This window comes from Hyla sarda, chromosome 2 (genome assembly GCF_029499605.1).
Source record: "Hyla sarda isolate aHylSar1 chromosome 2, aHylSar1.hap1, whole genome shotgun sequence".
In the NCBI taxonomy this organism is placed as follows: domain Eukaryota; kingdom Metazoa; phylum Chordata; class Amphibia; order Anura; family Hylidae; genus Hyla; species Hyla sarda.
In genome coordinates this window covers 290,110,800-290,138,684 of record NC_079190.1, presented here as the reverse complement: position 1 = coordinate 290,138,684, position 27,885 = coordinate 290,110,800, and the positions used below count along the sequence as shown (strand labels likewise).

General features: G+C 39.9%; 1 protein-coding gene across 1 annotated transcript in view; it reads right to left on the bottom strand.

Annotated features, from left to right (window-relative positions):
• The window catches only part of CRYBG2 (crystallin beta-gamma domain containing 2), a 220,691-nt gene that overhangs the window by 9,096 nt on the left and 183,710 nt on the right, over nt 1–27,885 (bottom strand). Inside the window, exons 11-21 of the mRNA XM_056560140.1 lie at nt 23,503–23,639; nt 20,934–21,060; nt 20,699–20,841; nt 20,490–20,616; nt 19,575–19,607; nt 13,964–14,076; nt 10,651–10,780; nt 9,140–9,279; nt 7,931–8,054; nt 6,362–6,520; nt 4,418–4,577 (exon numbers count right to left, since the gene is read on the bottom strand). Of these exons, the coding sequence (XP_056416115.1) occupies nt 4,418–4,577; nt 6,362–6,520; nt 7,931–8,054; nt 9,140–9,279; nt 10,651–10,780; nt 13,964–14,076; nt 19,575–19,607; nt 20,490–20,616; nt 20,699–20,841; nt 20,934–21,060; nt 23,503–23,639 (1,393 nt within the window). The remainder of the gene's footprint in view (nt 1–4,417; nt 4,578–6,361; nt 6,521–7,930; nt 8,055–9,139; nt 9,280–10,650; nt 10,781–13,963; nt 14,077–19,574; nt 19,608–20,489; nt 20,617–20,698; nt 20,842–20,933; nt 21,061–23,502; nt 23,640–27,885) is intronic.

The window sequence follows — 27,885 nt, the reverse complement described above, 5'->3', positions numbered from 1 at the left end:
CTCTAGTCGCAGATGCAGCAGCCGAGAATCGTGTGACCGGCGATCTAGGAAACCATGCAGACTACAGTCTGGCTTACTGGAATGGGTCCGTAGGAGACTTCGTAATGAGCCTTAGGGTCCTTAAGACACATCGGTTCAGTCCTCCATATACCGCACACAGCAGCGGGGTATCTGAACTGCCACCACAGACAACTCATCCGTGAGACGTGTGAAAAGTGACAGAGGAAACCATGCAGACCACTGTCTGGCTTACTGGTATGGGTCCTGAAGACACGTCGGTCAGTCCTCCATGTACCGCACCCAGCAGTGGGGTATCGGAACTGCAGCGACAGATACATGAGCCATGATACGTGTGGCAAATGGCAGAGGAAACCATGCAGACCACTGTCTGGCTTACTGGTATGGGACCTGAAGACACATTGGTCAGTTCTCCATATACCGCACCCAGCAGTGAAATATCGGAACTGCAGAAGAATTCTACCACTGAACCAACAATGCTCCGCCATAGATATGGGTCCAGAGCAGACAGCGAATCACTCCCATCAGGGAGGTACCAGAAGGCCAGTAGGAACGACTCCAGGAACCCAGGGCTGTAGGCATTAAAATTAAAGCAATTACAATGTAATGCCAAACAAACTGCACCAAATGGCCCGAAAAACTGCATTTTTTATTATTATAATTATTATTATTTTTTTTTTTTATAAATAAATATTACTTATGCAGGATTGTGTTTTTGCCCTTTGGGTTGGCGGGAAGGGGTTAACGGTGCATTTGTATTTTATGTCCCGTGCCCCTTAGCCGCATATGGGGGAACAGGTAGGCACCATGCTCCTGAACCCCCACCTGAAAAAGGGAAACAAAAAGGAGTAAAGAACCTGACTAAACAGCCCTTACTAGAAAACAATAAAAGACTAGGTCTGGAGAGCTCCAGACATGTGTGTCTGCCTCCTAAGTGACACTAGCTAAAACTGATTGCCTCACTGCAGGTGGGCGGGTATATCCTGCCAGGGAGGAGCCGACTTTTCTTTTTCCTAGTGTCAGCGCCTCCTGGTGGCAAGAGCATATACCCATCAGTTATGTGTCCCCCAATGAAGAGCGAACGAGAAATGAAGATTTAGAAAATTTCAATTTAGAAAATTTTGTGAAAAATTGGAAAATTGCTGCTGAACTTTGAAGCCCTCCGATGTCTTCCAAAAGTAAAAACATGTAAACTTTATGATGCAAATATAAAGTAGACATATTGTGTATGTGAATAAATATATAATTTATTTGGAATATCCATTTTCCTTACAAGCAGAGTTTCAAAGTTAGAAAAATGCAAAATTTGCAAAATTTTCATGAAATTTGAGGATGCAAGTAACAACGAAAATTAATACTATAACTATGTTAAAGTAGAATATGTCACGAAAAAACAATCTCGGAATCAGAATAATCGGTAAAAGCATCCCAGAGTTATTAATGCATAAAGTGACAGTGGTCAGATGTGCAAAAAAAGGGCTGAGTCGTTAAGGTGAAAAAGGGCTCAGTCCTTAACCCCTTAAGGACCACCAGTTTTTCCGTTTTTGCCCTTTTGTTTTTTCCTCTTCACCTTTTAAAAATCATAACCCTTTCAATTTTGCACCTAAAAATCCATATGATGGCTTATTTTTTGCACCACCAATTCTACTTTGTAATGACATCAGTCATTTTACCCAAAAATCTATGGCAAAACAGAAAAAAAATCATTGTGCGACGAAATTGAAGAAAAAAATCCATTTTGTAACTTTTGAGGGCTTCTATTTCTACGCAGTACATTCAGTAAAAATTACACCTTATCTTTATTCTGTAGGTCCATATGATTAAAATGATACCCTACTTATATAGGTTTGATTTTGTCGTACTTCTGGAAAAAAATCATAACTACATGCAGAAAAATGTATAGGTTTAAGATTGTCATCTTCTGACCCCTATAACTTTTTTATTATTTTACCGCGTATGGGCCGGTATGAGGACTCATTTTTTGCACCGTGATCTGAAGTTTTTAGCGGTATCATTTTTGTATTAATTGGACTTTTTGATCGCTTTTTATTCATTTTTTCATGATATAAAAAGTGACCAAAAATACGTTATTTTGGACTTTGGAATTTTTTTGCGCGTACGCCATTGACTGTGTGGTTTAATTAATTATATATTTTTATAGTTCGGACATTTACGCACGCGACGATACCACATATGATTATATTTATTTTTATTTACATGGTTTTTTTATGGGAAAAGGGGCGTGATTTGGACTTTTATTAGGGAAAGTGTTAAATGACATTTATTAATTTTTTTTTACATTTTTTTTGCAGTGTTATAGCTCCCATAGGGGGCTATAGCACTGCCCACACTGATCTTTTACACTGTTCACTGCAAAGCCATAGCTTTGCATTGATCAGTGTTATCAGCGGCCGATTGCTCAAGATTGGAGCAATCAATCTCCGAAGGGACACGCCGGAGGAAGGTAAGAGGACCTCCGCTCGCGTCCCAACTGATCGGGACACCGCATTTTCACTACGGTGGTCCCGATCAGCCCCACTGAGCAGCCGGGAAGCTTTTACTCTCGTTTTAGACGCGGCGTTCAACCATTAGCCCCGAGTCCCGGCATCAGATACATGCCAGGACTGACCCGATATGACACGGGGTCACCGTGGTGACCCTGCGTTATATCGCGAGAGCAGGCCAAGGAAGTAAATATACGTCCTTGGTGGTTAAGGGGTTAAAGGGGTACTCGGGTGGAAAACTTTTTTTCTTTTTAAATAAACTGGAGTCAGAAAGTTAAACAGATTTGTAAATTAAAAAATCTCAATCCTTCCAGTACTTATTAGCTGCTGAATACTACAGAGGAAATTCTTTTCTTTTTGGAACACAGTGCTCTCTGCTGACATCATGACCACAGTGCTCTCTGCTGACATCTCTGTCCATTTTAGGAACTGTCCAGAGCAGCATATGTTTTCTATGGGGATTTTCTCCTACTCTGGACAGTTCTTAAAATGGACAGAGGTGTCAGCAAAGACCACTGCTGACACAGAGACATAAAAATGCAAGACTACATTTTGCCAAATTGAGTAAGCCAAAATCCTTCTGGGAAAACGTCTTGTGGACAGATGAGACCAAGATAGAGCTTTTTGGTAAAGCACATCATTCTACTGCTTAACGAAAACGGAATGAGGCCTACCAAGAAAAGAACACAGTACCTACAGTGAAATATGGTGAAGGTTCAATGATGTTTTGGGGCTGTTTTGCTGCCTCTGGCACTGGGTGCCTTGAATGTGTGCAAGGCATCATGAAATCTGAGGATTACCAACGGATTTTGGGTCGCACTGTACAGCCCAGTGTCAGAAAGCTGGGTTTGAGTCAGAGATCTTGGGTCTTCCAGCAGGACAATGACCCCAAACATACATCAAAAAGACCCCAGAAATGGATGACAACAAAGCGCTAGAGAGTTCTGAAGTGGCCAGCAATGAGTCCAGATCTAAATCCCATTGAACACCTGTGGAGAGATCTTAAAATTGCTGTTGGGATTCCAATAAGAGAGACCTGGAGCAGTTTGCAAAGGTAGAGTGGTCCAACATTCCGGCTGAGAGGTGTAAGAAGCTTATTGATGGTTATAGGAAGCGACTGATTTCAGTTATTTTTTCCAAAGGGTGTGCAACCAAATATGAAGTTAAGGGTGCCAATAATTTTGTCCAGCCCGTCTTTGGAGTTTGGTGTGACATTATGTCCAATTTGCTCTTACCCTCCCTTTTTTGGTTTAGTTCCAATACATACAAAGAGACAAAGTGCAACTTCGAAAGTAACAGGAATTTGTGTGGCGCTGACGGGAACAGACACAATCCAGGTGTGATGGCATGAGTTAAAATTTCTTTATTGACCAAGATGCGATGCATTTCACTGCACAAGCGCAGCTTTCTGAGGCTGAGGAAGCTGCGCTTGCACAGTGAAATGTGTTGCATCTTGGTCAATAAATTTTAACTCACGCCATCACACCTGGATTGTGTCTGTTCCGGTCAGTGCCATGCAAATTCCTTTTACTCTCGAAGTTGCACTCAAGTTTCTACAGGAAGGCTGCAGATGGGGACATATGTGCTGTCCATTGTTTTGTATGTTGGTACACAACCGGAGTGGGTAAGCGACCACCTGTATCCCCTCTGACCTGCCTTCATTTTAGCACGTGTGTTCCTCCACATGGAGTGCCTTTGCTTTTTGTTTTAATACACAAAAAGGGAATAAACATGTGTATAGCAAAACATGTCTTACTGCTAACCTTTTCTGTGAGAAATACTTCATATTCTATAAAAATTTCAGGGGTGCCAATATATATTGTCATAACTGTATGTAGCTCCAAACTAGGTCCATGCTGTAAAGGAAACTTTCTTTTATTGCTTTCATTACTTACCTTTTATGTCTAGACACAAGCCCTCAAACAAGCAACTCTTTATAAGACCAGAATCCTCCAGTGACCAAGTTTGAATTGGCTTGCGCCCCTCAGACCACATGACTACTTTTGTCCCTGGGGTAGTCATACCGACTACCTGTAGGCTCATTTGAGGAGTCATCTATGAAGAGATCCAAAAGAGATTTAATTACCAATAGAAATAACAAAACAATAAAACAATAAAGAAAACTCCTCAAAAAAGCCAAAGTTCTCCCAATAACACCTTCATTTACAGTCTCTACCCCCCACACAGTATCCCTATAGCATGTCATATCAGGTGTATAAAACCAAAATAGGGGGAGTTGCTTATAATTGGCATCCAATGGTTGTTCCCCATTTTTCAAGACAGATTCATAAAGCAAAGTGACATTAGTCTCTTTAAGGCTGATAACATACAGCTTCCTCTACCTCAGTGTAGAGCTCAGTGTAGAGCACAAGATAGAGATAATTGTGCCGCTGTAAGATAACATGTGCACAGTTTTCCCTGTCATAAGGAAGTACAGTTCATAGACACTCTGCCCCATTACAGAAGTCATATTTTGTTTCTGTACTCAAGTTAAAGGGGTTATCCAGGAATAGAAAAACAGAGCTACTTTCTATTAAAAACAGAATTGATGTCTGTCTCCAGGTTGGGTGTGGTTCTGCAGCTCAGTTCCATTAAAGTGAATGGAGCCAAGTTGTAAAACTACACCCAACCTGAGGACAGACGGGGAGCTGTTTTTAAAAGAAATTAGCTGTGTTTTTCTATTCCTGGATAACCCCTTTAATTAAAATCCTCAGTACACTGTTGAGCAAATAGTTGTGATTACTACTGAGGGGGGTGAGATCTAAGGGGTGAAATTTGAGCCCCGAACGTGATTACTGTTGGGAGGGGGATTTATCCTGTACATGTAATTTTTATGTCTCTCTCACCCATATTTCACTAAAAAGTAGCATATTACAGCTGCTCAATGTCTTTTCCATCTTGTCAAAGGGAGGGGGCGTGTCCTTCTCTTGCCTGCACTGTAATGACTCCTCCCCCTCCCTCACTCTGGCAGCCCTGCTCTGTAACCATTTTCTCTCTGGATTTATGCTGTACACACACACACAGTGATTATTGGGGATTGCCTGTACTCTACCACCAAAGACAATATAGTGAGTGTATAAATTACACCTTCCTATGTTATTCATTAGGCAGTCCTGTAATGCTGGGACTTTAATGCTGTCCTGTAATGCTGGTAGTTTTGGAATAGTTGGAGGTATAGTGTTTTGGATAACTCTTTTTTTACAGCAGTGTTGCTTTCAACTGTGTGCCTACAGCTTTTGCGAAACTACAACTCCCAGCATACCCAGACATCCTTTGACTGTCCAGGCATGCTTGGAGTTGTAGTTTTGCAACAGCTGGAGGCACTTGTTTGGTAAAACTCTGTGTTACAACAGTGTTGCTGCAGGCTCTGTTCCTCCTGAAGCCTTGTCAATCAGCAATCTCGTGTCCATGACCCTTGGATATGCTCATGCTGCTAAAATGTGAATTTTTTTAAAGAAGTATATTAGAAAGACTATTGTGTTGCCAAGATGTACAACATATAAAAAGTTTTTATCTCTGACAGCGCCCATTTAAGATTGGCAGACAGCTGCACTGTATTTACTGCTGGGAAAAAGCCAAGGTGTCACACGAAAACAGTAGAACACCTTTTTTTCATTTTGAGGTTGAATTCAGGTACTAAGTAGTATCAACAATATACAGATATTGTAAATGACCAGTTTTTACCTGGTAATATACAATACCAATTTTTATGTGAATTTCACATAGGTTTATGTACTTGTGGATTCTACATTAGTATGTTTAGCCCCTTTTAAATGCAGTAACTACTAAGGTACATGAGGCCAAAAAACAACACATATGCAAGCATGTTTTCCACTAACCTGATTTTTTATGCGCCCCTCCTCATAGTACCAAAGATCACAGCTTCCCTCTCTTGGTTCAGTAACTTGGACACGTGCAGCTTTCATGTTCTCAACTGGTTCTGGAACGCATAACAATAAGCCCATAGCTCGGTTCCGAAGTCTGAAATATACCCTTCTCTAATATAGGGAGAAATAAATGTAAAGATTCAGGGTGGTTTAGGGTGCTTCAGTTACAAACACAATTTTAACACCAATACAACACTAATACATAATATTAGTAAGATGGTGGTTGGGGCTTTAAAACTCTTGGGCACAGATCCTGAGGGAAAAGAACTGTGACCTACTTACTCCTAATGTACGTCAGCTATTTGCGTAAATTGTAGTAAATTTGGCAGACATGCAAGGCCCTGTACCCTGTGTTTGATAAATTTTAAAACCACCAATAGTCATAAATTTTTGGTTTACACAATAATTACCAACTTTTTTATGCCTCATAGGAAATCTGACAGCATCATAACCTACACTAATCTGAATATACAGGTTGAAAGTCGGCTGATGCTGATTCAAATGCAGTTTACCTTATAAAAATTTGTGCAGGCGTACTAGCAATGTTTTTCCCTCTGGCTATGGTCAATAACCCCACCCCCTTCAGTAAATACCTCCACCCCCTTCATTCAACATTCAACCCTCTTCCGCAGTTTGTCTGTGAAAGGGACAGGTTTATTGTTTGAAGGGGTGGTGTTATCAACTGGGGTGAGGAAGCTTTACTAGTACAGTATGAAGAATTCCTTTATTGTTTAGAAAGGCTAATATGCATATATCCTTTTCTGAGGATTACAAGATAAACTACGTTTGAATCAGCATCACCCGCACTATTAAACTCTATATTCAGGTTAGCTCAGGAGATACTGCTGTCAGATTCACATTAAAGTAGGTGTAAATGATTAATAATTTGTGCCAAATTACATCAATATATACATACAACAAACATATACACATTGCAAACACAAATATACATTTCATGCACACACATTATTCATTACAAATATCTATAAACTCTACACACATATACAGTAATTGCACACACATTAAACAATTACCTCTTCATGCATGTAGCTATATTTGAAACTCTGACATGTAGTAATACTGAAGTAGTAAGTAGAGAACACAAACCCTATCCCACATCCCAGGACATCAGTTGAGAGGAGCCAACCTTCCAAGCAGCCAGAAGAGAGAGAAAGCAAAGGACAGGAGAGAGCAGCTAAAGGGGGCAAAGGGCAGAGAACATGTAAAGGAAAATGCAGAAAGCAGCTAGAAGGGGTGCAGAAGACAGGACAGAGCAGCTAGAGGGGGGTAGGACATGAGAGAATAGAAGGGGGGGGGGGGCAGACTCGCCCACCATCCTTGGGTGGTCATACCAGAGAACCTGTTAGTACAACCTTAGTTTAGTTCGACCTCTTACATCAGTATAGAATAAACTCTATGATTCTGCATCCCACATAGACCTCCTGAAAAGTGGGCACATACTAGACTGTCATTTCAGATTCTGGGCCTGAATGCAACCTATTGTATTTGCAGTGCTCTTACCTGTCTAATAGGACAGAGTGATCCAATGCGCTGAATTCCACTGAACATTAACCAGTTAGTGATTTGTGTACGTTCTAGAAGCCACTGTCTGCCACGAAAATCGTTATGCTCATAAAGCACCCATCTGCCATACCAAACAAAAAATGGATATAACATTACATTAATGATACTAGAGGTAACATAAAGTAGTCTTGTTTAGTTTGTAAGAAGGAACATAAGAAATAGGACAACTTAAGGACGACCTATGGTTTTATACATGTATGTATAGATGGCTGAGGAGGACTGATCACATGCTTGTTTATAGAAAAGTGATCTGCCCCCTGTTCTGGAGATAAAAGGCTCGGCATCCACTCTGGAAGTCTTGCTACTCAATTAAAGCGGTGGGACTACATTATACTGTTCTATAATTCTTATGATGGGAGCGTGCACACGTGCATTCGGCCAGCGCTCAGCATGATTTTGTGAAATGTAAAACCCTGTTTTCTTTTACTGAGTTCTGGTTGGAACTGAATACACGCACCCTAGTCATTAAAGGGGTTATCCAGGAAAAAAAAAAATTATATATATCAACTGGCTCCAGAAAGTTAAACAGATTTGTAAATTACTTCTATTAAAGAATCTTAATCCTTTCAGTACTTATGAGCTTCTGAAGTTAAGGTTGTTCTTCTCTAAGTGCTCTCTGATGACACGTGTCTCGGGAACCGCCCAGTTTAGAAGAGGTTTGCTATGGGGATTTGCTTCTAAACTGGGCGGTTCCCGAGACACGTGTCATCAGAGAGCACTTAGACAGAAAAGAACAACCTTAACTTCAGAAGCTCATAAGTACTGAAAGGATTAAGATTTTTTAATAGAAGTAATTTACAAATCTGTTTAACTTTCTGGAGCCAGTTGATATATATATATATATATATATATATATATATATATATATATATATATACATGTTTTTTCCTGGAATACCCCTTTAAGTATGCACACCCTTGTCAAAGGAAGTATGGCACACACAGTATAAAGCCGTTCCACCCATCTGAAGGAATAGCAAGACTCTCAGAGGGGATACCGAGCCCAATATCTGTAAATCCAGGTGCCGATAAGTATTGATCAGCCCCCCCCCCCCAACCCTCCTTAATTATTTTATGAGGCCCATTTCTCACATTTTAAAGAGAGGCCACAATCCTCTTTAAGAATTAATTTAAAAAAATCACTCACATTCCACTTGCCACTTTAATTGACAGCACATGGTTGTTGTAGCCTTCTCCTTGCAGGCTACGAACTGCACCAGTGAATTCTAGCTCCTTGCCTTCAAATCTCTCTAAGCCATGAAGTGATATAGAGGGAATTGAAAAGTACTGGAAAAGAAACAGCAGTAATAAGTATTAATCTAACTGTCTCTCGAAAATAAGTGCACACATATACATAATATAAAAACAGTACAACTATCTTCAGTTTGCATACAAGTTGGACTGAAATCACATCATTACCATAAGGTTACTGCAATGGTTCAATGAGCAATGGGAACAGAAAATTCAACCACGTAAATGTGTGAGCTTAAATCACATATGTTCCTTACAAAGTGCCATATTGTTTCCCTTAATGTTTAAAAAAAAAAAAAAAACGAGCATCAAAACAAAATATTCATAATTGGTATTGTGGCATTCACAATAACCCTACCAACATAACAAATGCATTATGTAACTCGTGAAACTAAAGTATGTGTCCTAAAGTTGTATCAATAAAAACTACAGCACACCTAACAAAAATTAACCCCTTGCACAGATCTTTCAACAGAAATGTAAAAAGGTTATGAGCCAAAATCAAATAAAGTGGGAGTTTTTTGTGCAAAAGTAGTAAAACATAAAAAATTTGATTGGTAAATTTGTATTGCTGTAATCAATATGACTCCAAGAGTAAAGTTAATATGTCATTTATAACACTGCTTCATAGAGTCTAAATGGAGTGCCAGTGCGCAGTCTCCACCACTACTTAATTCAAACAGGGGCATTTAGGATCCCTGTTCTTCTGATCCGTGGCGGTCCCAATGGTTTGACTCCCACCAACCAGTCACTTATCACCTATTCTGTGGATGAGTGACAAGTTTATATGTGGATTCAACCCTCAGTAAATTAGTCTAAAACATTATTTATTTTTGAATATTATTTTTAGTTTACACTAAACCCATTGATTTACAGTATACATAAGCACATAGGGGGACATTTATCATTCAATATAGACAATATTTTTTTCCGTCTATCCTTGGCGCTTGAATGTCACAGTTATGTAAATTTAGCGACTTATATGCAATTTTTTTTGAATAGAGGTTTCCTTGCGTTTTGCGTAGCAGTACAGCATTTTATGATTTAGACATTCACTGCACCCTTATTTATCATATGCGACATTTGTAATGAGTCGCAAAATATTGTGCTAACCCCGATTTCTAGGTGCAAAAGTATGCATACCAAAAGCACACGTACAAAACCGCTCTACCCTGCGCAAAACAAACAAACGTGCACAGCCGCGGGGAATTCATTATCTAAGGTAGACACAGATGATAAATTACACGCTGCTAAGCAAAAAGTTAGAAGGAAAAAAGACCGGTAAAAAAAGAGTAGGGTACACTTTTAATGATAAATGTCTCCCAGTGTCTAAAAATTAGTCTTAAAATGAATCTTTAGTGATGTTTATAAGTAAAATCAGTTTTTACTGATTATTCAGATACTTACAAGTGGAACCTTCTCAAGAGATCGTATAATATTTATTAACTGGCACCCCATAGCAGTACGTGTGGGATAATCCCCTTCAACCAGTATGTATTGTTCTCCACAGCAATCCTCACCTTCATACAGAATCCAACTGTGAAAATAATAAAAAGGAAAGGAATTATGCTCACATACAATTTATACAATAGCCCAAATTTATTATTGTAAATATGTCAGGGGAAAAAACTGTCACACATAACTTGTGCCACATTTATTATGTGTTTTAGACACTTTTCAGCTACAGATTACAAAAGGAAAAGAACCCTTGAGATAAGAGGTGGCGTGCCTAAATGCACTGAAAATGCACCACAATTTTCATGCACGGTTCTGGTTTATTTTGTTTCTTCTCTGGTGAGTGCGTGTGATATTTGGGTGCAATATAATTGTCTCCACAGAATATATTGCACCCCATCCAGGCTACATAGAATATGCGTCTCTTTTAGTGACCTTTGTTTTCAGTGTGGGGTGCAATGGATGTGTATTGCATGTGTATAGGACTGAGTGTTGCACTGGTGGCAGTTGGCTGGACATGTCCCTTTAATAGAACCCTTGCGGCCTTTGTACAGTTCTGTGTTGGCTTGTACTTTATTAGCATTTCTAACATCTTGCTATCTCGTGTGCCTACATTTTGGGTGGGATGTCTTGCCACAATCAAGATGATGTTACTACCAAAATTTATATACTGTATATGTTTTACAATGTGGCACTTTTATATCTCGCCTGTATGCCTTAAAGCTATTCTACACTATATGAAAAATTAAAGATATGTAGTGTGGGTTGTTCTAAGGTTATAGATTATTATAAGGCAGCTATAATGGACAATTAATAGATTGGTGGCTTTAAGATCACTTCAAAGAATGGGTTTAGATAGAATTTTATCTGGTTAATGCAGATAAATAATTGTTTTGTTTTTGGTTTCTCCATGCTCATGTTCATTTTATTTCACAGATTATGAAAGGCACAATTTACTTTTTACTTACACAAATACCTCTGGCTGATGCAGATTTTACCTTATGGATATGGAAGAGTTTTATTGTACACTTGGGATAGAAATAAATAATTTTATGTGAAATTCTCAAACTTTCTCTCCATTTAAATTATATTTAAACACCCCTATGCAGCTGTCTAAGGGGCTTTCTGTCTGTTACATTTATCTCTCTGGGGATGTAAAACCTCATGATTTAGACTTTGTACAAAAATGAGAACAGGAATTAGGGGTCAGTTTTTCTCATTTCCAGTTACAACTTGCTTTCATTATAACGTCTTGAACTGCGCAAAACAGTTGGAGGTGGTTAGATAGTTGCTTTACCAATGGTGCATGCCTGTTTAAAATTAAATCAGACAATGCGTCCAGATAGCATTTACCCCAAAGTTCTTAAAGAATTCCAGTCTGTGATTGTTGCTAGTGCTGGGTGGTATGACCAAAAATGCATATCACGGTATTTTTGTAAGTTATGACGGTTCACTGTATTTAACAGTACCCTCATCCTCCCTGGGGAACCAATCATATGTGACTCTGGCGCTGCTCTGAGATGCGGACCGTTAGGAGCAGCGAAGAGAGGGAGAGCTGGAAGGAGGGGGGATGAATATTCATAAGCGGTGCTGACATCATTGCCAGTTAACCTGCAGAAGCCCCGCCCGTGCCAGTTACAGCAAGATATACACATAGAATAAAACTACAATTGCGGGCGAACGGCCAGGCGGATCCGGGCAAGGTAGGGCTTGTTTTAATCAGCGTTTCCCGCACTATCCATCAGTATCTGTGGATAGGGCAGGAGAAAATATCTGACAGTTTTTCTTTATGTTGCAAAAGCTGTCAGCTCCCCATGCAAGCTCTAAAAGCCAGGCTTTAAGCACTTGCAGGGGGAGGTGACAGCTTGCCGCGGTCACATCTTATTTATTTAAAGTGCCGCGGCTGCAACTTATTCATTTATAGCGCAGGCGGCCGGCATCTTAACCATTTGTAGCACCGCGGCCAGCATCTTAACCATTTATAGCACCGCGGCCTGCATCTCATTAATTTAAAGCGCAGGCGGCTCACAGGATTATGATGATGATTATTTCCCCGATGTGGGGACAGCCGCTGCGGCTGATAATTCATTCATTTGAGGGGGAGGGGCTGACCGGTATTGCGGTATGGCAAAAATTCATATCGTGCAGGGAAAAAATTTCGGTATGAACAGGTATACCGCCCAGCCCTAATTTTTGCCCTCTTAATCTGTATAACCAATCTTTTTTTAACTGAAGATGTTTCTGAAGATTGGGGAATGGTCAATGTTGTACCCATCCACAAGACAAGTAGCAGAAAACAGCTAGTAACTCCAGGACAGTTATCTGGAGCTCTTCCGTAGTAACCACCTGAAAACCAACAACTTGATGAACCCCAACCAGCACAGTTTAGATCATATCATAGTAACATAGTTTGTAAGTTTGAAAAGAGACAAGAGTCCATCGAGTTCAACCTAAAAACCTACTGTGTTGATCCAGAGGAAGGCAGTAAACCCCCATGGGGCTGATGCCAATTTCCCCATGACAGAGAAAAATTCCTTCTCAACCCTAATATGGCGATCAGAATAAATCCCTTGATCAACATTCTATCCCCATAAATCTAGCATCCATAACCTGTAATGTTATAACATTACAGGTTATGGACAGAAAAACATCCAGGCCCCCCTTAAACTTATTTATTGAGCCAGACAACATCATGCGGCAGAGAGTTTCATAGTCTCACTGTTTTTACAGTAAAGTAAACTATGAAACTAATCTAACTGATTTATTTTACTATGTCACAAAAAAGTGGGTGAAGCTGGTGCCATGGATATCATCTATTTGGACTTCAGCAAAGCCTTTAGTCCAGTTCCACATAAGGATCTGAGCAGAGACTTGCTACATGTGGTGTGACACAAGGGTCTGTTCTGGGTCCCAGTTTTTTTTTATGTTTGAAGGGGACATAGGAGGGGGTTCGGTAGGTAAGGTTTGTCTGTTTGTGCATGTGCTTTCAATGAAAAGAGAAAAAGAGAGAAAGCCACTGTCAGACATCTCTGGCAATGGCTTATCTTCCTTGAGAAAAAAAATATAATTTATTGAAGTTTAACATGCCCGTTAATTTATTGGGAAGAATTGGGGGGTCCCCTTTACACATACCAGAGTCAGCTAGTCCTAGATGATTTTTCTATGTGTATACACTAAAACAATGAAAATGTGTGCAAACCTTAGTAGATAGTATGAAAGCAATGATAAATGGTCAAAGCATAAAAGTTAAGTAAGAAATTCTCACCTGCCTCCTTCAATCCGACATGATTGGGGCAAAAAGGATTTTGGCAGCAATACACGGTCCTCTGTATGCGTCATACAGTCTCCATGGAAGTTAGGCTCAGAAAAAAGTTGTATCTAACAAAAAATACAGGAAACCAGATTACTCTTGTAAAGTACAGATACATAGTTAAATAGTTCATAAGGTTGAAAAAAACAATCCATCAAGTTCAACATACATCCCTGTTGTGTCCTTACTGTGTTAATCCAGAGGAAGGCAAAAAACCCTTGTAAGACTAATGCATATTGCCCCATCCAGGGGAAAATTCCTTCCCAACTGCAAATATGGAAATCAGAATAAAACCCTGGATCAGCATTCAATTCCCATATCTAGTATAAATAACTTGTAGTGTTATTACTCTTAAAAAATGTGTTTAGGCCCCTTTAAAACTTCTTTATTGAGTTCACCATAACCACTTTCACCACTTCAGCACCACTATATCTTTCTTGTACATTGGTGCCCAGTATTGTACACAGTATTCCATGTGTGGTCTGATTAGTGATTTTTACAATAGTTGAATTGTTTCCTTGTCGTGGGCATCTATGACCCTTTTGATGCACCCCATGATTTTATATGCTTTGGCAGCAGCTGCCCAACACTGGTCACTACAGCTAAATTTACAGTCAATAACAAATCCTAAATCCTTTTCCATGTCAGTTGTGCTCAGTATTTTCCCATTGAATACATATTACCAGCCTGTATCTTACATTTATCAGTGCTGAATCTCATCTGCCACTTCCCAGCCCAAACCTCCAACCTATCCAGATCCATTTGTAACAGTGCACTGTCCTCTATTGTGTTAACCACTGTACAGACTTTAGTATAATCTGCAAAGATTGATACTTTGCTATATTATCCCTCTACAAGGTCATTAATAAATATATTAAAAACCCAGACCTGACCCCTGTGGTACCCCACTAGTAACAGTCACCCAACCAGAGTATATACCATTAATAACCACCCTCTGTTTCCTATCACTGACTAATTTACTTACACACATTTTCCCCCAGCTCAAGAATTCTTATTTTATGTAAAAGCCTTTTATGTTTCACCATATGAAATGAAAAATCTAAATATATGACATCCAGCGATTCACCCCTGTCCAGACTTCAGCTAACCTCCTCAAAAAAGCTGATGAATCTAGACTGAAAGGACCAATTTGGCATAAACTCATGCTTATCATAGTCATACACTTATTTTTACTGAGGTACTTTCATATAGCATATGTTAGTTTAACCTCTGTTGTATGCATATTGTTTGAGGATTTTCTAACAGGCCTATAATTACCAGGGTCACATTTTGGCCTTTTTGAATATTGGAACCACATTTGCTATGCACCAGTCCTGGGGAACAGACTCAACAGACAACTGTAGAGCCCTTGAATATTAGAAATAGGGGTCAAAACACCAGAAAAAACACCAGTGTGTTTTTTCTGGTGTTTTTGCATTTGAGTGGAAATTTTATTTTTGGCCCCTTTGGCGTTTTTTTTTTCAAAAAATTTGTTTGGCACAAAAAAAAATGTATTTAATGAAATTTTAATTTTTTAAAACAAAATTTTAATTAATTTTTATAAAGTGTGTGTTTGTTTCATTTCTTTTTATAATTTTTTAAAATTTTTTTTAGGTAGTACTACTACTCCCAGCATGGAATAGATTGTTCCATAATGAGAGTAATAGTGCCTGTACTAATAGACATATCGCCCCGGGTGTCACTCCTGACAGCCGATGTGATCGCCCTCTCTATTGCAGAGATGCGGAGCGGCTCCCTACAGCGCTTCATCTCTGCACTATACTCCGGGCTGGCCAGTGATGTGAATAGAAATTCACATCATCATTCATATTTTCACCCAGAGTGGGGATTTCACCCAGAGTGGGGATGGTTGCAGCCAATCACCGCACTCAGAGGAAAATATGAATGAGTGACGTTCACATCACTGGCCGGCCGGAGTGTAGTGCAGAGATGCGAGCGCTGTATAGAGCCGCTCTGCATCTCTGCAATAGATAGGATGATCGCATCAGGAGTCAGGAGTGACACCCACTGTGACCTGTCCTTAACTGCAGGTACTACTACTCCCAACATGGAACACACTCTGCTCCATGCTGGGAGCTGTAGTACCTGCATTAATAGACAGATCGCAGCGAGTGTAACTTCTGACACCTGTTGCGATCTGTCTATTAATGCAAGTACTACAGCTCCCAGCATGGAGCAGAGTGTGCTCTGTGTTGAAAGTAGTAGTACCTGCAGTTAAGGAAAGATCACACTCCTGACACCCGCTGTGAGAGTGTTGTGATTGGCTGGAACCATCTGGCTCTCAGAGAAATATGAATAGGTGTATATATATATGTCAGTGCAGGGGACCATAGAAGAGCGGCCAGCCGCATCTATAAATTATACAGAAGGATCGCGACAGACCCGGACTACTGTATCTTTTTTATAATTTTTTTTAATGGTACCCTACAAAATGTTATTTAAAAAGGTATCACCATCACTTTTTTAGATCGCTAAAGTCCAAAAAACAATAAAAACTGCCTGCAAAAATGCCAAAGTTAAAACCCACATGGCGTTTTTCTTGGCATTTTTTTTACTCCCATAGACTTCTATGGGAGAAAAACGCCACAATTTCAGGGAAAAAAATGCCATAGGCTCAACATAAAAAAAAAACGCCACGTGGCAGATTTGGTGTTTTTCCCCCCAAAAAAACAAGTCACCGCTCTCAGAGGAAAATATGAATGTAGTGCCTGCATTAATAGACAGATCGCAGCGAGTGTAACTTCTGGCACCTGTTCCGATCTGTCTATTAATGCAGGTACTACAACTCCCAGCATGGAGCAGAGTGTGCTCCATGTTGGGAGCAGTAGAACCTGCAGTTAAGGAAAGATCACAACAGATGTTATTCCTGACACCCGCTGTGATCCTCCTGTGTAATTTATAGATGCGGCCGGCCGCTCTTCTATGGTCCCCTGCACTGACGTGTATATACACCTATTCATATTTCCCACAGAGGGCTGGAACCATCTGGCCAATCACAGCGCTCTGCGGGAAATATGAATAGGTGTATATATATATATATATATACAGCAGTGCAGGGGACCATAGAGGAGCGTCCGGCCGCATCTATAAATTATACAGAAGCATCGCAACAGACCCGGGGCGATCTGTCAATTAGTACAGGTACTACTACTCCCATCATGTGTTCCATGTGTAGAATAGTAGTACTAGCTAAAAAATGAAAAGAAGTGAAAAAACACACACACACACTACATTTTTATTATTGTCGGCTACATTTTTAGTTGCCATGCCCGCCCACATAAATTGATCCCTGTTTAAAAATGTATAAAAATGTTGTTAATTTCGTTAAATAGAATTTTTTCCATCACTACTGTATCTATTATATTTTTATAATTTTTTTTAATGGTCCCCTATGAAATTTTATTAAAAAAGGTATCTCCATCACTTTTTTGGATCCCTAAAGTCCAAAAAAGAATAAAAACCGCCTGCAAAAGCGACAACCCACATGGCGTTTTTCTTGGCGTTTTTTTTTTTTTTTTCATCCCATAGACTTCTATGGGAGAAAAACACCACGATTTCAGGGGGAAAAAACACCATAGGCTCAACATGCTGCGACTGTGCAAAACCGCCAAGGAGCTGAAAAAGAGTGAAAAAACGCCAGAAGGAAAAAAAATGCCAAACTGAAAAACGCAAAGTGGAATTTTTTGTTGTTGCTATTTCTCATTGATTTACAGCAAACATCTGACCGCAGCGTTTTTTAGCCAAAAAAACACCATGCGGCAGAATTGGCATTTTTCTTGGAAGTGGAATCCTAGCCTCACAGTTGGTGCTGCACAGAGTCTCAGTCTTTTTTTTGTGACTTTTTGGTTTATACCTTTTTTTTTTTTATGTGTACAGAGCAGCCGTTATGGTTAATCTTTTGAATTTATCAACTGAGGTGTAAATTTTAATCAAACACCTCCACAAAGTCGCAAAAATACACCAGCCCGAACACTGCCCAACGAAATTCCAGGAAATGTGTACCTGCATTAAATTTTGCAAATGCCCTGAGACCATTACAGCACACAAAATAAAGGTTTAAAATGCTTCACCTACACCTACAATCATGAATTATATTGGTCTTATTTTAAAGCAATGCACTATGAGGCACAGAATATTTGTATATTTGATACCAGCATATTGATCTTTCTTTTTTGTTTTTTATATGTATTAAGTCTGTTAAGGCTGTATTTGTGCGAGGGGCATAAGTATTCACACCCCTCCACCTCTAGGCTGGGTTTTCAGGAGTTAGTGTGGGGGGGGGGAGCCCTGAATATATATACACCCCTTGTAGTATAGGTTATTGTTTCTGACACGCCTTCAGAGCAATAATGTTCCGAAACACAGGGGTTGTTTACCCGTTATGCCTCCCAGTGCAGGATAAACCACACAGGTTATTGTTACTGACATGTCTACAAATCTCACAGCTAAGGGTATGACTGACTGATTTAGTCCAGTCACATCTTCAGGTAAGCTGTTACATGAGTCTCGCTTAGTCTACAGGTGAACTTGCGTCGTAAGGTCCTCATCTTCAAAGGTCTGTCATGTTGTCAGGTTTTATCATGTGTCTAACAAGTTACCGTATTTTTTTGCCTCTTAATGGCAGGGACTTGGGATAGCACTATGTTTATGCCTGGCAAGCATCTAACAGTTTCCCTCTTGCCGTGTTACAAAGGTAAGTTGGTTAATATGTACAGCAGCTAGTATGGCAGCCTGGTTCGGTTTCGGTGACGGTTCATTTATTTCAGAGTGGGCGTGATTACCGCAGCTTCCCAGTATCAGGTACTGACCTACGTGATCACTAATTGGCAGTTGCTATTCTGTCTTGTGAGATATAGTCCAGCGTGGGGTACATGAGGGCTGTGGTGGCTAGTGTGTGAGAAATTATTTATGAAAATTATTATCATTGTCATTCATCCTACTAGGTTTGACTTTTGCCCTCTATAGGCGTGCCCTCGGACGCGGTTAATGGCACACCTCTGACCGCTTTGCTAAGGTTATTGTATTTCATACAGGTAGGTATGCAATGTTTTCCACGAATTTGTAGCCCTGAGTACAAGTATTAAGCCTGTTAAGGCTGTATTTGTGCGAGGGGCATGAGTATTCACACCCCTCCACCTCTAGGCAGGGTTTTCAGGAGTAAGTGAGGGGGGTGAATATATATACGCGCCCTGTAACCTCAGGTGGGGGCGCACGTGTCGTTTTGTGGAACCCGCCCATTCTTGCTTATACTTTTACATTCTTCTACAAGGTTTGCACTCTATAGGCATTCCCTTGGACATGGTTTATGGCACACCTATTTGCTAAGGTTATTGTATTTCATACAGGTAGGTATACAACGTTTGCAGCCATGAACACGAGTTTGTAGCCCTGAGTTCAAATATATATATATATATATATATACATATATATATATATATATATATGTATATATTAAAGATTTAGATTTTGTTTACTTCACATATAAAATCATGAAATGTTCCTCCCTGTTGTATGCCTTCTGTTTTGTATATAACCCAGCACTTACCTTAGGTAAATATTGGAGACTCTGACCCCCAACCTGTAAATAGAAAAAAATCTGTAAGAAAAAAGTGGATACAATCTGACACAAAGCCAAGTTAGATCCAGATTTGAAATACCTTTGATTTTATTAACTTTAAGATAAAGGGCTGTAAGTAAATGCGCAGGACTTCTGTTTATCTCTAACTATCTGATCCCATACAGTGGTAAGCGACGAAGCTTACAGTACATCATATACCGTACATTACTGCTTACTACTGTACAGGAGCAAGAAGTCAGGAGATAAATAGGAGTCCATGCTCTTGTACGCAGCTGGAAATCTGCACCAAAATTCAGCATTTTTACAACATATAACTGTCGCCTAAGGAATTGGAATTCCACACAGAGATTTCACTGCACCATAGTCCCATTGTATTCAATGGGATTCTTCTGTGCTGTGCACACGGCAGAATTTTTGTGCCAGATGTTTCTGGCACAGAAATTCTGATTTCCCTGTCCGCAGAAAGAATAAACCTGTCCATTCTTTTTGCTGAATAAACACGGAATGCATAGCAGTCTATGAGATGGCGCATTCCTGTGCAGTCCTTGCGCTGGCATGTTATGCCGGCGCCTGCAGTCTATGGAGTGTCCGCACAGAGATTTTCAGTGCGAACATTCTGGGGGAGATTTATCAAAACCTGTCCAGAGGAAAAGTTGCCCACAGCAACCAATCAGCTCGCTTCTTTCATTTTTAACAAGACCTCTGCAAAATTAAAGAAGTTGCTATGGGCAACTGGGCAACTTTTCCTCTGGACAGGTTTTGATAAATCTCCCCCTCTGAGGTGTGAACATAGCCCCAGACTGATTCTGTTTAGTAAAAATTGTGACACGTGAGTCTTGTGCACAGAAAAGATGTAATCATTGTTTATGTTATGAATCTTACCTGTAGTACTGGTTGCACAGAACAGATTTGGCTGTTCTTAGCTCCCCAGTCCTGATAACTGTGATAAATCCCTTTCTCTAGAATATATTGCTCTCCTGAGAAATCAACATTCTCATAGGCCACCCACCTAAGAAATGAAAATAAATCCAATGGTTTCAGTAGTATTATTTAAACATGGAGTAAAATTATCATAAAAAAATAAAACATACACTCCATTCAGGACTTGAATAGAACCTGTATTAGTCCCATACTGAGCAACCTCAATATCTGCCAGTGCTTCATTCAGACGCAAACATGAACCTTCTAAACATCCCGGCTTCTTATAAAGTATTATTTCGGGTTCTGACAAATCCTGAGAAAGCAAGAGATGTAGGTCTTGTATAAAACCACTTCACAATATATTAACAATATAAGAAAAGGCTAAATACTTTTTAGTGTTCTCACCGTACGGATATGTCGAAGTGATCCCAATTCTTTAGTACAACCTCCCCACTTAGACCAATCCTGATATTCCCCTTCTTCTAGAAGGTATTGGTGACCACGAAAGCCTTCCTTCTCGTATGCTACCCAACTGCAGTCAGAGGGAGTGATTAAGTGAATGAAATACAATGAAAAGAACTACTTTCTATTATCATTTTTATTATGACAATTATTTTATCATAAAAGAGATATCAGCAGAGAGCACTGTGCTCATGATGTCAGCAGTCAGCACTGTGTTTCAAACGGAAAAGAATTTCCACTGTAGTATTCAGCAGCTAATAAGTACAGGAAGGATTAAGATTTTTTAATAGAAGTAATTTACAAATCTGTTTAACTTTCTGGCACCAGTTGATTTAAAAAAAAAAAAGTTTTTTTAAATCAACCGAGGCCAGAAAGTTAAATAGATTTGTAAATTACTTCTATTAAAAAATCGTAATCCTTCCAGTATTTATCAGTAGCTGCATACTACAGAGGAAGTTCTTTTCTTTTTGAATTTCTTTTCTGTCTGAACACTCTCTGCTGACACCTCTGTCCATGTCAGGAACTGTCCAGAGCAGGATAGGTTTTCTATGGGGAACAAATCCTGATATGGACAGAAGTGTCAGCAGAGAGCACTGTGGTCAAACAGAAAAGAAATTCAAAAAGAAAAGAACTTCCCCTGTTGTATACAGCAGTTGATAAGTACTGGAAGGATTAACATTTTTAAATAGAAGTAATTTACAAATCTGTTTAACTTTCTGGCACCAGTTCATTTAAAAAAAAAAATTTTCCCACCGGAGTACCCTTTTAAGGGTAGGAACAAACATTGCAGATACGCTGCAGATTTTCTAGAGCAGAAAATGTGCCAAAGGCAGAAAAGTGGATCGAGCTGGAAGGGTATGTTCACATTGAATAATGTGAACGGAATCTCCAGCAAGCCTGTGACGCACGGCCTCACCCCTCACTGAACCTCACTGAACACACAGGGCTGCAGCCGGCTAGCCCTGTGTTTATGCTCAGTGCAGGATACACAGTGTATTTCCCACTGCGTTAGCGCTATGTGGGACTGTAGCCTTAAAGGGGTACTCCGGTGGAAAACATTTTTTTTTTAAATCAGCTGGTGCCAGAAAGTTAAACAGATTTGTAAATTACTTCTATTTAAAAGTCTTAACCCTTCAAGTACTTATCATCTGCTGTATGCTGCACAGGAAGTTCTTTTCTTTTTGCATTTTTTTTCTGTCTGACCACAGTGCTCTCTGCTGACACCTCTGTCCATTTTAGGAACTGTCCGGAGAGGGATAGGTTTGTTGTGGGGATTTTCTCCTACTCTGGACAGTTCCTAAAGTGGACAGAGGTGTCAGCAGAGAGCACTGTGATCAGAAAGGAAATACAAATAGAAAACAACTTCATGTGGATCATAAAGCAGCTGATAAGTACTGGAAGGATTAAGATTTTTAAATAGAAGTAATTCACAAATCTGTTTATATTTCTGGCATCAGTTGATTTAAAAAATGTTTTCCAGCGGAGTACCCCTTTAACCTGTTATTTTTCTACTCCAAATCAGTGATTGGCGTTGACCCCTGAAAAGAACACTGTTTTCTCTAACTCCTCATTTGTACCTATGTACTTTATTTGCACAAAGGTATTTTGCTGCATTGTTTCATATTTTCTGCTGTTAAACAAAACTCAATAAAAAACACATTATAAATCCTTGTCTTGTCAGGACTTTTCATTGACATCAATAGGGCTTTAAAGGGGTTTTCCACTGGAAATTTTTTTTTTAATCAACTGGTGCCAGAAAGGTAAACAGATTTTTTAATGACTTCTATTAAATTAAATCTTAATCCTTCCAGTACTTATCAGCTGCTGTATGCTCCACAGGAAGTTATTTTCTTTTTGAATTTCCTTTCTGTCTGACCACAATGCACTCTGCTGACACCTCTGTCCATTTTAGGAACTGTTCAGAGTAGTAGCAAATCCCCATAGCCAAACTATCCTGCTCTGGACAGTTCCTGACATGGATAGAGGTGTCAGCAGAGAGCACTGTGGTCAGACAGAAAAGAAATTCAAAAATAAAAGAACTTCCTCTGGAGCATACAGCAGTTGATAAGTACTGCAAGGAGTAAGATTTTTAAATAGAAGTAATTTACAAATCTGTTTAACTTTCTGGCAGTTGATTTAAAAAAAAAAAAATATATTTCACTGGAGTACCCCTTTAATTCCAGGCAGATTTTGAGACAGAATTCACATGGAAATTCCAGTGGAATCTGCCTCAAATCATTTTGCATGGAGAAGTAGAGGACTGTAGCTCCAAAATATAAGCGCGGGAATTTTCCAAGTCATTTTCCTTAGTGTGAACATACCTTAAGTAATTTGAGGAAGATTCCAACATAATTTCCATGTGGATTCTGCCTCAAAATCGGCCTAGAATCCTGCAGGAATTAAACCCCGATGTCTATGGAAGGTCTTGACAAGGATTATTTTCTGCTTCAAGAATAGAAATTTTCTCTGGGAATACCACCAGTATGCAAGGGCGCTTAAAATTTATACCTACCACCCTCCAAGTACTTTTATGGCACCCACACTAGAAAGACGTTCTCCCATCTGGTTAGGCTCTCCTTGTATTGAGTGAAGGTCTCTTGTTACTTCCCAGGTGTGGCCTTCAAAGTCAGGGTCTTGAAACAGAAGAATCTGCAGGGATGGATTATTTTGCAAGTGTAAGGCCCTATTCACATTGTGGTTAGGCTGTACATACAGGGCATAGATCAGAATATCAGCAAAAAGGTATGCCATGGGAGGCCCATGAAGTTTAATGAACAGTAATGCTATGTTCACATGGGCATAAAATGTGCGGAATGTCCACTGGAATTTTCCGGTGAACATTCTGCATATTTAAAAAATCGAGCGTGCGCTGGAACAGCACGGAACTGCGCCGTCTCTTAAATGGCAATGCATATCCTTGCGAAATCTGCAAAAACATTGAACAGGTTCAATGTTTTTGTAGACACTGGAATCAGTATTTCTGTAAACAGAGCAGCAGAATCCCATTGCAATCAATGGGACTCCACTGCTGCGGAATGTCCGTATGGAATTAACATGCGGAATTCCGCACAGACATTCTGCCTAACCGTATACGTTCAGGAAATGGAATGAACATTCTAGTAGACTACATTCAGTCCATTAAAATCAAAGGATCTGCCAAAAGTATGCTGAACCATGATGTGAATGGGAACAAATTTGTTACACTATTATCTTTGTCCTTATTAATTCTTTGATTCCAAGTTACATCTACACAGCCATCGAACTTAAGTACTATAAGGCTGGAATTCCACTTGTTTTTTTGGGGGGGAAAACGCCAGGAAAAACACCAATTCTGCCACGTGGCGTTTTTTTTTATGTTGAACATATGGCATTTTTTCCCCTGAAATCCTGGCGTTTTTCTCCCATATAAGTCTATGGGAGTAAAAAAACGCCAAGAAAACGCCATATGAGTTTTAACTTTGACATTTTTGCAGGCAGTTTTTATTGTTTTTTGGACTTTAGCGATCTAAAAAAGTGATGGTGATACCTTTTCTAATAAAATTTCGTAGGGTACCATTAAAAAAAAAAATTATGAAAAAGATACAGTAGTCCGGGTCTGTCGCGATCCTTCTGTATAATTTATAGATGCGGCCGGCCGCTCTTCTACGGTCCTCTGCACTGCTGTATTTATACACCTATTCATATTTCTCCCAGAGAGCCAGATGGTTCCAGCCAATCACAACTCTCTGTGGGAAATATGAATAGGTGTATATATACGGCAGTGCAGGGGACCATAGAAGAGTGGCCGGCCGCATCTATACATTACACAGGAGATCACAGCGGGTGTCAGGAGTGACATCCACTGTGATCTTTCCTTAACTGCAGGTACTACTACTTCCAACACAGAGCACACTCTGCTCCATGCTGGGAGCTGTAGTACTTGCATTAATAGACAGATCGCAACAGGTGTCAGAAGTTACACTCCCTGCGATCTGTCTATTAATGCAGGTACTACAGCTCCCAGCATGGAGCAGAGTGTGCTCCATGTTGGGAGTAGTAGTACCTGCAGTTAAGGACATATCACAGCGGGTGTCACTCCTGACTCCCAAATCGATCATCCTATCTATTGCAGAGATGCAGAGCGGCTCTATACTCGCATCTCTGCACTATACTCCGGCCGGCCAGTGATGTGAATAGAACATCACTCATTCATATTTCCCTCTGAGAGCGGTGATTGGCTGCAACCATCCGGCCAATCCCCACTCTGGGCGGAAAATATGAATGATTAATGTGAATTTCTATTTACATCACTCTAGAAGGAGGGAAAAAGACCCTTATGGTGGTGCTGCTGGTTCCAAAATGAAGTAGATGCCAGACCAGAAGTATTGTCAGAACACCGGATTGGTTTATTGAACATGAAAATAATAAAAGTACAGGGATGACGCATTTCGGGGGAGCCTTCCCCTTCCTCCAATCAGTATAGGTAACATGGCTACATGCAGGGTATAAATACATTCAAATTGGCGCCAATATAAAAAAAGAGGCGGGGCTAAATAATGACATCATAACATTCATACAAGAGATATACAATAAATAACAGATAATATATCATTTCTTGGTGAAAAATTCAAAAATGTTATGAAAAATTAGAAAATGTAGCTTTTTTTTTACTTTGAATCTCTCTGCTTATAAGGAAAATGGACATCCCAAGTAAATTATATAGTGATTCACATATACAATATGTCTACTTTATGTTTGCATTATAAAGTTGAAATGTTTTAACTTTTGGAAGACATCAGAGAACTTAAAAGTTCAGCAGCAATTTTCCCAAAAATTTTCAAAATTGGAATTTTTCAGGGACCAGTTCAGTTTTGAAGTGGATTTGAAGGGCCTTCATATTAGAAATACCCCAATATAAAATCTGCACCCCTCAAAGTATTCAAAATGACATTCAGAATGTTTGTTAACCCTTTAGGTGTTTCACAGGAATAGCAGTAAAGTGAAGGAAAAATTCAAAATCTTCATTTTTTACACTCACATGTTCTTGTAGACCCAGTTATTGCATTTTTACAAGGGGTAAAAAGGAGAGAAATCGCCCTAAAATTTGTAACCCAATTTCTCTAGAGTAAGGAAATCCCTAATATGTGGATGTTAAGTGCTCTGAGGGTGTACTAGAGGGCTCAGAAGGGAAGGTGCGACAAAGGCACTTTGGAGAGTGAGTTTTTCTGTAATGGTTTGAAAAAAAAAATCACATGGCATACTATTTGGGAAACTACACCCCTCAGTGAGCCTTTACACACCACAGGTGATTGATGACTTTTCGTTAAAGTTGGATGTGTAAATGAATTTTTTTTTCACTAAATGCTGGTTTTTCCCCAAATTTTACATTTTTACAGGGGTAATAGGAGAAAATGCCTCCCAAAATTTGATTTGTAACCCCATCTCTTCTGAGTATGGAAATACCGCATGTGTGGACGTCAATTGCACTGTGGGCGCACTACAATGCTCAGAAAAGAAGGAGTCACATTTAGCTTTTGGAAAGCAAATTTTGCTGAAATGGTTTTTGGGGGGGGGGGGGCATGTCGCATTAAGGAAGCCCCTATGGTGCCTATGGTGAGCCTTAACACCCCAAAGGTGTTTGACAAATTTCGGCAAAATTTGGACGTGAAAATTAAAAATGAGATTTTTTCCCCTAAAATGCTGGTGTTACCCCAAATTTGTCATTTTCACAAGGGGTAATAGGACAAAAAGCCTCCCAAAATTTGTAACACCATTTCTTCTGAGTATAGAAATACCCCATATGTGTAGTGCTGAGCGGGCGAACTACAATGCTCAGAAGAGAAGGAGCGCCATTGAGCTTTTGGAGAGAGAATTTGGTTAGAATAGAAGTCGGGGGCCATGTGTGTTTACAAAGCCCCCCGTGGTGCCAGAACAGTGGACCGCCCCCACATGTGACCCCATTTTGGAAACTATACCCCTCACAGAATTTAATAAGGGGTGCAGTGAGCATTTACACCCCACTGGTGTTTGACAGATCTTTGGAACAGTGGGCTGTGCAAATTAAAAAATTAATTTTTCATTTTCACGGACCACTGTTCGTCAGACACCAGTGAGGTGTAAATGTTCACTGTACCACTTAAATTCTGTGAGGGGTGTAGTTTCCAAAATGGGGTCACATGTGGGGGGGGGGGAGTTCCACTGTTCTGGCACCATGGGGGCTTTGTAAACACACATGCCCTTCAATTTCGGACACATTCTCTCTCCAAAAGCCCAATGGAGCTCCTTCTCTTCTGAGCATTGTAGTTTGCCCGCAGAGCACTTTACATCCACATATGGGGTATTTCCATATTCAGAAGAAGTGGGGCTACAAACCTTTACCAGCCACCTCACCCCTTTACCAGCCACCTCACTCCTGCTGGTAAAGGGTGATAGGTGGTGTCTCGGCCGCCACCTATAACCCTTTTTTTCCGGATCACCAGAGACCCGATTAATCTGGAATCACCGCTAATTACTGGTCTGAATTGACCGGCGTTTTGTGGCAATTGCCGGCATTGGGGGGGGGGGGGGGGGGGATAGGGATGTCTCCACAGGGTGCCTGCTGGTACCTGTATGCCCTGGGTCCTTAAGTGGTTAAAGGGGTACTCCACTGGAAAACATTTTTTTTTTTTAAATCAACTAGTGCCAGAAAGTTAAACAGATTTTTATATTACTTATATTAAAAAATCTTAACCCTTCCAGTACTTATCAGCTGATGTACAGTACAGACCAAAAGTTTGGACACATCTTCTCATTCAGAGTTTTCTTTATTTTCATGACTGTGAAAATTGTAGATTCACACTGAAGGCATCAAAACAATGAATTAACACATGTGGAATTATATACATAACAAAAAAAGTGTGAAACAACTGAAAATTTG